The 10,015-nt window shown below is 40.1% G+C and overlaps 1 protein-coding gene across 3 annotated transcripts; it reads right to left on the reverse strand.

Annotated features, from left to right (window-relative positions):
- Window positions 1-185: 185 nt before the first annotated feature.
- tyw2 (tRNA wybutosine-synthesizing protein 2) lies at window positions 186-5,896 on the reverse strand. Of its 3 annotated transcripts, none has more exons than XM_066715062.1 (8): window positions 5,567-5,896; window positions 5,180-5,280; window positions 4,590-4,758; window positions 4,136-4,334; window positions 3,559-3,709; window positions 2,619-2,728; window positions 2,345-2,526; window positions 186-1,032 (listed from the first exon to the last, which is right to left on the reverse strand). In XM_066715062.1, exons 2-8 carry the CDS (start codon window positions 5,233-5,235, stop codon window positions 565-567), a joined length of 1,335 nt encoding a protein of 444 aa, XP_066571159.1. In that variant the 5' UTR covers window positions 5,236-5,280; window positions 5,567-5,896; the 3' UTR covers window positions 186-564. The 3 variants fall into 3 exon arrangements, with proteins under 3 accessions (XP_066571159.1, XP_066571157.1, XP_066571160.1); XM_066715060.1 differs by having other exon boundaries at window positions 5,658-5,895; XM_066715063.1 differs by having other exon boundaries at window positions 2,345-2,502; window positions 5,658-5,890.
- Between the last annotated feature and the right edge of the window lie 4,119 nt (window positions 5,897-10,015).

The raw sequence follows: 10,015 nt of genomic DNA on the forward strand, positions 1-10,015 counted from the left end.
GACTAGCCAACACAATTAACTTTTTATTCATTTATTTTTAAAGGCATACAACAGTAGTTGCATGTCGATACAGGGTATTTACTGTAAAATAACAGCCGAATTAATTACATTTTGGCATTTCAGAAATTTGAATTCACTCACCATATGGGACCTGACATTGTAACATTGTATCAATAAAAACGAGGTCTTGTGGAAAAATATTTATCAAGTATTAAAAACGATAAAAACAAACAATATAACATAAATACATACAGTACAGTTTACAGCATCTTTTCAGGCTGCTGCAAACAGTGTTCAAGCCTGGTGTTTTGTATCTAGACTTACTGGTATTCATCGATTTGTTTAATGCTCCACTTCCACCGAGAGCATCTTACACACTCTATATTTCATTTTACCAGTTAACCATTTCATGTAGAAAACAAATAGAGACAAAGGGAGATCATCCAAAAGTTTACATGGAGGCTTTTTTTGTTAGATATTCAGCTGCTAACTACTGACATTTGGCATATGAGGCACCTCATTTTTTGCAGAAGCCTTTCTGCTCTGAACCACAATGCTGGACACTCAGGCAGGTCTGCACTCCAAATCCAGAACTACGTGATCAACGTGTGGTGCGTAGGACTTGATGTGCTCTATGTGCTGGACACATGTCCTCCAGGGGTGTCCATGAACCTCTAGCAGCAGAGAGGCGATGCGGCAGGATGTGCTCTCTGCCCACTCCTGCCAGTTCCTTCTCAATGCCCCACTACACTGCATCTGTGAGGGTTTCCCACAGTTCCTGGCAGCAGTGGACTTCCTCCGTGAAAATTCTGCATTTGTTCTGTTGCCGGAGCTGTCCAATATGTTCCCTACAGGGCTATTCAGACAAGCTTCCGGTGTCTCTGAATGCTGGGGGCGTGAGGTCATGTTTTGGTGTATGTGCAGGATGCCGCCACTGTCCTTCTTCAGAAGCCGACATGCCACAGGCCAGCCTTCCTCAGAACTGGGTATGAGCCCCAAATTCACCCGATCGGCGATGTCACAGAGAGGGAGCTGAGGACACATCATAAAGCAATTACTCTCTGTGGTTAAAAGAAAAAAAAACTCCAAGGACAATATTGAAAAGGCAAAAAGAGACATAGACAGATCGATGGGATCTATTACTGATTTGAAATGGCTTCTTTCAATTGAGGTCAATTCCAGGTTTTCCACTCCAATTCTGATTTCAGTTCCTTTCTCAATTCCTTTCTAATTCCAGTAGAACCTAGAAATGGCAAAGATAGTTGGAATTGGAATTTGGAATGGGTGTGAAAAATGGAATTGGAATTGGAAAAGTGGAATTGACTCCAAACCCTGTCAATAAGGGAAGAAGCAAAACAGTTCAAATATTGTAATGGGGTAATTATAGACGATGAGCAAGGTGTAGAACATGTTCTTAATGAGAATTTCACACAGATGTTTACCAAGGAAGCAACTAATAACATGCCCCCGAGTTAGAGAGCAATCCTACCTGGTTTTAACTGATACCAACATGGAGGAAGATAAAGTATGAAGGGAACTAGAAAAACTTTAAAAAGAAGGCATGTACTGAGGGAAGTCATTCTCAGACCTCTAATTAAAATATGCTAACTGACAAAATGATGAATGCACCACAACACAACCCATTCCACAACTTCAAGGTAAGAACCTTCTTCATTTTAATTATTTCAGTGTGTGTAACACTGCTTGTGTTACATGACATCTGTCCCTCCTGAAAGGTCCTATGGAAGAATTTTAAAATTGGCCTAAAAAAGACTAATGCTAAGGTCAAAAGAGAGAGATTTAAGACCAGTGGTGGACCACCAAAGCAGGTACAAAATGATTTGTTAGGTGACCTATTGAATGGTGTTATAGAGGAGTAGCAACCTATCAAAGGAATCCCAGATAATGACCATCTGCACAGGTCAGATGAGGGACTGAGCACACTGGGTATGTACTCTGCACTTTTGAATTTTATTTTACTGGTGGACCATTTTGAAATGCCCATATTCATTTGACTTATCTTTTTAGTGTTATTCTTGTTATTGATACTTTTCTAGAGGTGCATAATCCATCTGAATAGCCACAAGAGAGTACACCTTCCACATCTGCTGAGGCAAAAGCAGCAGAGGAAAAACAAGAAACTGACCATGCATGAAAAGTTGGCCATTGGATTTAATGAGTACAAGCTGACTTATCTAAAGTAGGAACATTAAATTAAAATTAAAATACTTGCACATGAAATTAAGTTAAACCACCCACAGACCACACAAGCAAGAAACCTAAAAATAAATAAGGCGTGAGTGCTGTAGCACAGATCTCAATTGTAGGTGATCATCTCTCATACCTCTCTGTTGTCCCCCTGGTGCACCTGACAGCGTGTGGACACTCCATTGAGCTCCAGGTTTCTCTGCAGGGCCCTCACCGCATGGGGGTTCCACTCACAGGCATGAACATCGGCCGCTCCCGCATGGACCAGGTAGGGAAGAGTAAAGTAGCCAATACCTGGGGGAGGACAATAGCACACCCCTGCTCTACTTATATGTGGCAAAACTCTGTCTCTGTGGCAGAAATAAGCTGCATTATCACCAGATTGATAAAATAATCCTTCATTTGCTTACCTGCATACAGATCAACCACCGTCTCTCCCCTGCAATCAAACGAGGCGATCCGCAGCTTCTCTGTGATGTTTCCAGGTGAGAACATGCATTTGGTAACGTCAAATTCATACCTGTAACATGTTTGCTTTCATTGCACTTTCTTCATTACAATAAACTGTGCCTACTTCGAGGTGTAATTTGCAGAATAATAAATAGTATTGCTGTAAAGATAATGCTAGTGTTTGGGGTAATCACTCATCTTTAATAGTTTTTGCAGAAAATAAACAACCCTATTTGACACTACATTGACCCTTTGCAGCAGAATACAGATCACAAAACATGTGTACACTTCCTGTCAAATCTGACTTCTAATTGCTAACCACACCCACAAGCTTTAATCAATGTGAACTATTGTAATGTCATTAAAAGGAGCATTGTTAAAAACCTATGAGATCACTTAACCTTTCTGACATCCACTATAGTATGGATTTATAAAGCTTTTATGCTGTGCAGAAATAACAGGAAAGTATTCTCTGTAACTATGTTAAATAAATCCAATCAATACATTCATGGATCATGTTTCTCTGTAATCTGATTCCACTCCATTAGGACACAATCAGAATACAAGCTTCACTCTACGTCCCCATTTATTTCTGTTTTCAAAATCTGATTGGGTTCTCCACCAACAGGTTCTGGTATCAGATTTCAGAGACATTCTTTATGTATAGTATGATTTGTAAAGTATTTCCCTATCATTCTGACAAAACTAAAATAAAAATGAAACATTAATGTACATAACTCACTCATTTCTGTGTATAATTTTGTGTTCGAGGTGGAGGGATATTCACCAGGAATCCGTTATGTTAATGAAGGGACTATGAACATGGAACTGAAATTGTGAATTGTAAGTGCTCTACTATGAAGGACGTGGTCGCAAGAGGAGGAGGTATAGTTGTCTAACCTGATCCCATTATCCACGTGGCTGACCCAGCTGTCATCTCCCAGTAGCATGGTAACCACTGGTGTCCTATAGCCGTCAGTGGACACTCGCCCCACTCTTGCCAGCCTCTTCACCCCCAGGGCTAATGCCACAGCCTCCCATATCTCTGGCTCTGCAGTTCAGCATATCCAAAACATATACGGGTAATTTTTTAGTGACTGCCGCAGGGAAAAGCTATAACATTTCATAACACTGACTGGACAATGAGATGAAGCACTGGGAAACTATGGAAAGAGAAAGGGTCCAGAACATACAGCATTACAATGTGAATGCAATGCTATTTTACCTGCTCACTTTCTGACCAGAGTTATACAAAGTTATAAAAGCAAGGGTGCTGTCCTTTAAGATGTTATATTTGTTCAGTAGTGTCCTTTGGGATGCTATCTCCTTGGTGGATCTTCCTTCACTCACATCAGTGTGTGGGATAAGGTTTTTAAGCTGCTCTTTAAGACATGCAGGCACCATTTTTCAGCCTAAGCACACAGAGATACATTTCTGCTCGACTGTTCTGAGCCATATCCTGTATCTTGAGACTCACCCATTTTCTTCCAGATATGTTGATTAAAACTGCCCTCCCCCAGTAGGGCCAGGTCACCATGCCAGTGCCAACTGTGTGGAAGGTCCCCCAGCAGCTCCTCGCTCCACACCTCCTCTCGCTGCTCAAGCAAGCTCCGCACAGCCACCACCAACTTGTCATTGGCTGATTTTACACTGCATCTCTTAGATGGGACTGGAGCCTGGTGCGGATAGAAATCAAACACGAATGGCAGGCCAAGCAATATTTTTGGGGGGATGAACTACATGAGTAGTGGAGGAAAGGTCTTCTAAAAACAATACATTTGAATGATTAAAAATTCATTTCTTTACTTTTTCTTAATTACTCCTATTAATTCCTGGCAGGTCTTTTTCATTACCTCTCTTCTTCCTTTGTTCTACTATGCACTGTGGGCAGGAGATGGGCCTTCTCCTTTGGGACACAGGGCAGCTGTTACCTGGATATGTGAGAGAGAGCAGCTGCTTCCAGGTGCCACTGTGTCCTGGAGGGTGGCCAGGTCCTGCTGTGCCAGGCTGCCAGGCAGGATGGGTAGAGCCACTGTGGCATCAGACTGCCGCTGCAAACGAAACCTGCGGTCCAGTACGCCCACCTCCTCCAAATGCTTCCTGCAGAGAGAAAAAACAAAGGCGGTTTCTCTTTCCAGAAGAAGAAAAGACAAAGAAGATGGAGAAGAATACAGCTGATGCTTCATAAACTTGAACTAGCTTGTTCTACATTTCACCATTTTGTTCACCCACAACAAAATACATAAGCAAATCACGTCCCTTTTCAGCATAGCCGCGCTTTCTTATAAAGCCCTGCCCTGTTCAGAGCTGGTGCAATTGTTTTTGCATAATATTAACAATTTATCTTCTGCCTCACCCTGTTTCATCTCAAGGGATCACACTTGTACTTTATAACATAACTGCAACACTCGAGGTCTGCTACTGTGAAGGGGGGCATGCCTTAGATTCAGCAACACAGACTTTCTTTTCGGCTGATATTCATTTATTTATTTATAGCCTTTCCGTATTCTCAAAAGCAGACCTGTAGATTTGTGCAAACCGGAGCGATGTCGTCACGGCTGGGATAAAGTCGTCCATTGCCACGACAGCAGCAACCTCTTGCAAAGGGCAGGTAGAGATCGCCTCGAGTCAGACACAACACGTCAATCACGTCATCACGTCATCACGTCAGCACATTGCTTACTCTGTACATTTCACAGCCATGTATACCAAAATAGCACCGAGTTTCTATGGGGTGGTTAGAGGTATAATAAATATAATAATATCTACATGCATTTATTAAATATTTATTCTGCACAGTACCAGGATACACGACAGCCTACACAACGTACTCAGTCAATACCAGAGATATGATAAGAAACACGTTTTGTTTAGTTATATTCTATGGCTCTGCCTTTCATTCACATACAGGTAATTATTATACAAGTCCCGCAGCTCCAATCAATACAGCCATATCTGCAACAGTTTGTAAGCCGACACTAGATTGCGTGTAAACTCACATGGATTTCAACCTTATCAGCTAGTTTCTTCTGTAGTGGTCGTTGTTTCCGCTACGGAATATTTAAAATGCCGTTCATATTTTGAACGCCAAAGCTTTATTAACAGCGGTAGCGCCCGTTCCCGAACCTATGCTATTTAGAACGCTTAGATTGAATATTAAGTTTCCATTTATGTAAAGTCCTGTTAAAAATATCAATCGATCAGCTTTTACACAAAAATATCGAATTGATCATGCACCTTTAAATGATCTTAAGATATTTAACTGTGACGTGTGACATGATTTATTTTGATACAGTTTCCATTGATGCAGAGAACATTTTCCCTGAGACCTTCGGAAATGATTTTCTCTGCAAGAAGGCGGGATTAATCAGATCAATTCTGAGAAGCCAAGTTGCAGTTTTCATTTTCTCCAGCCAGGTTTACTTTCCACCCAAAATGGTGTAATAAGACGGTCTGACCGCTAAGTGGAACCAGAATAGCGTCTTCTGTTTCGACCTCTATACATGCATGAAATTACATTAACTCAGACTCCCCTGAAGACAGCCATTAGAATTTCAGCAGTAAAAATTGTTAATTAAAAGCATTATTCCTAAATTGGTGATTCCAAATGGTCCCCTACTGTTTTTACACTTTATGAGAATGGAATACATTACTTATGTAATCATAATTAACTCAATTTATTTGATGGTCTGAATAAAGTTACTGGTAATGTGGTATGAATTTATATTCTGCATTTACTGTCCTTATACAATCGAAATGTGTAGTGTACCTATAGTGATATAAGAGTAGTGAAAATGCCCACATAGGTGAATCAATTGATCTGGTCATATTTGTCATTTGTATTTATTTAGTTTTAAAAGTAACCTTCTGGTTATGTACATTATTATTTTTGTATGGCTATATTATTGCAGACTATTTCATGTCAGATGTTGGTTAATTTGTCAGTGATTCATTGCTGTCTCTTGTCAATAAGACCATAAAACTTGGTTAAAGTCCTCCTCTATGTGAATGTATTCTTTGCCTGTAAAATATATTCCAACCACTATCACGTTTTTTGCAAATCTGGAACATTCTTAATGTTTTTGTATTTTTATATAGAGGTTTTCATATTTCTACATGAATTTAATCTCCATTTAATCATCAGTATTGAACAGCTGGGGTTCAGGGGGTAAAATGGTGAGCAGAAAATGGCCACGTTTGGTGCAGACTCAATAGACATTGTGAACAAAACTTTGCCTTTTTGACATGAAAAAAAATTGGGATGCTGTCATTCTCTGCCATGTCCCATTGCTGATTGTCAATGTTGGGTAAATATGATTTGAACAATCAAATATTAATTGAGTGTTCTCAAGAATTTCCAAGCAGATTAATATTTCAAGACATATAAAAAGCCTGCAATATTTAAACACATTTCCTGTAGCCTGTGAGAATTAGGCTCTGTTTTTACACCAAACTTGGTTGCATCACTGCATGGCTGCGGCCCTTGCTTGCCACATCTGGAGCAGGTTGGCATGAAATAAAAATCATCAAAAATGTTCAGCCGCTACTCAAACTGTTTCTGTTTGAAATGAGGGAGAGGCAGGATCACAGCCTGGGTAAATTGATCAATACAGTGGAGCCATGAAACAAAACAGGAACACCCTTTCAGATCTACCTGCTTGCTCATTTTCAAAGGTGGACTTTTCACATCTTGACATAAATGTTTTATTTGTATTCTTTAACAGATTTAAGGTATCATTTACCCACACAACACCTGGCAAGAAGACAAGGAGGTAAGCATCTGTGGTATGAGATCATTCTTAGAAAGGAATTAAATGACTGTACACCTAGTGGTGTAACGTTCATTGATTATACATGCCGGAAATAAAACCAGGGAGGTATATTTTGTGTAGTTAACCATGAAAACGTAAACATTTTGTAAACAAACTGTACTGAGAACAACTATGCCATTTGTAGTGTGTCAATGTGCCATGCAGTGCTGTGACTGTGCACTGAATTTAAAGCTGTTGTTCTACAAAACTAATTTGTCAATGCATCCAAATGTGCAAACAAATCCAATTCCCGTAATTTGTCCAGAAACCTTGATACCAGGAATAGCAACACCCTGCAATCAAATTGTATCCATTTAGCCAGTAATGTTGCAAAGATAGCCGCTGATTTCAAGACAGCAGCTGTCTGCAAATTTATGAAGTTGCATAGATCCTGCTCTCCTGTGGAAATAACCCCCCACCCCCGCAAAACACCTTACATAAGTGGTGTGACTGCAGAACACCTGCAGAGTAGTGTGGGTAGCTCACATCACCTGCCCCCAGACCCTTTTGTGAAAGCTTTCATGCTGTATACAATTAACAAAAAATACAACAGTGGCGATGTATCCATCTTCAAAAAGATATTTAAAGCTGCCTTGAAGTCACATTTATATTGATCTTTCTACTTCTACTATAGATCTGTCCCCAAAACATAGCAATGAAGAGGGGGCCATTTAGTACAGAGAGCAACTGTTGAAATAACCCACCTGCTGATATTGTTCATTGCTAATTCGATGCTTCACTGGTTGCTTCTTGTGCCCTTGAGAGCTCCGTGCTACGATATTCTTATTCACAGCCTTAGTTAAAATACTTTATTTCTGTACCATTTAATAGAGAATTTTAGCACAATAAAGTGATATATAAATACTGATATTTTCAATTTCCAAGCCAATTACACTGTTCTCAAAGCAGCCGCCAGACAGAAATTCAATTAATTGTGGTCTTTCATTGTACAAAACATGTACAACCCATCTCCAGACAGATATAATAAATTGGCTATGAAAAACAGAAACATACACTCACCTAAAGGATTATTAGGAACACCTGTTCAATTTCTCATTAATGCAATTATCTAACCAACCAATCACATGGCAGTTGCTTCAATGCATTTAGGGGTGTGGTCCTGGTCAAGACAATCTCCTGAACTCCAAAATGAATGTCTGAATGGGAAAGAAAGGTGATTTAAGCAATTTTGAGCGTGGCATGGTTATTGGTGCCAGACGGGCCGGTCTGAGTATTTCACAATCTGCTCAGTTACTGGGATTTTCACGCACAACCATTTCTAGGGTTTACAAAGAATGGTGTGAAAAGGGAAAAACATCCAGTATGCGGCAGTCCTGTGGGCGAAAATGCCTTGTTGATGCTAGAGGTCAGAGGAGAATGGGCCGACTGATTCAAGCTGATAGAAGAGCAACTTTGACCACTCGTTACAACCGAGGTATGCAGCAAAGCATTTGTGAAGCCACAACACGCACAACCTTGAGGCGGTCAACAGTCACCAGATCTCAACCCAATAGAGCATCTTTGGGATGTGGTGGAACGGGAGCTTTGTGCCCTGGATGTGCATCCCACAAATCTCCATCAACTGCAAGATGCTATCCTATCAATATGGGCCAACATTTCTAAAGAATGCTTTCAGCACCTTGTTGCATCAATGCCACGTAGAATTAAGGCAGTTCTGAAGGCGAAAGGGGGTCAAACACAGTATTAGTATGGTGTTCCTAATAATCCTTTAGGTGAGTGTACATCCAACACAAATACATTTAAAATAAATATATGAATATGACACAATTGATATTAAGTTGTCCTGAATTATATCCGTAGATTTTTATTTTTAGAAATGTCTTTAATTTTTTTAATATCCATATCTGATTCACAGCTACTGCAGTTTTCTTAGATGCATAAATTGCTTCTGACCCTATTAAAATCCCTTGCCCACAATAAAACAACAACTGTCAACAACGCCACCAACTAAAAAAAGCAGCAAGGTGTATGTTATAAAAAACAATAAAAAATCATTGTCATTTCATTTTTTTTTCTGATGTCCAACATGAGATTGTAGCTAAGATTGAGAGGGAAAAGATGCAGAATGAAGTGATAAACCTGCAGTTTAACGGCTCAAGCCTTGGCGAGCTCTGACAAGTCATAAATAAGACATAGCCATCTACTGTGGATTTAAATAGAAAGAATCCCTGGTGATAATGCATTGCAGCTCAGTCTCTGCACAAGTATGGCTCCTTTCTCAGTATTTCTGGCAGCATAGAGGAACACTTGCTATTTTATTTTCCTCTTAATTTTCTCCTTCAGTATCAGCTTTGGAGGTGCCCTGCAGGTTCAATAATTATCTGTCATCTGCAGTCCGTCAGATATGAAAGTCAGAATTGGCTAGGGCTGCAGTGTAGGGAGCAAAAATGAGACATCAGCACTCACTCCCATAGATGAGATAGCATAGGGATATTGACTAGGATTGATTCTCCAGGGCGAACCATGTACAGACCAGACCCACGGGAAGATCAGAGTTCACTTGTTGATCAGTTTTCTAGGGCAAA

The sequence above is a fragment of the Amia ocellicauda genome, chromosome 10, assembly GCF_036373705.1.
Source record: "Amia ocellicauda isolate fAmiCal2 chromosome 10, fAmiCal2.hap1, whole genome shotgun sequence".
Lineage (NCBI taxonomy): Eukaryota > Metazoa > Chordata > Actinopteri > Amiiformes > Amiidae > Amia > Amia ocellicauda.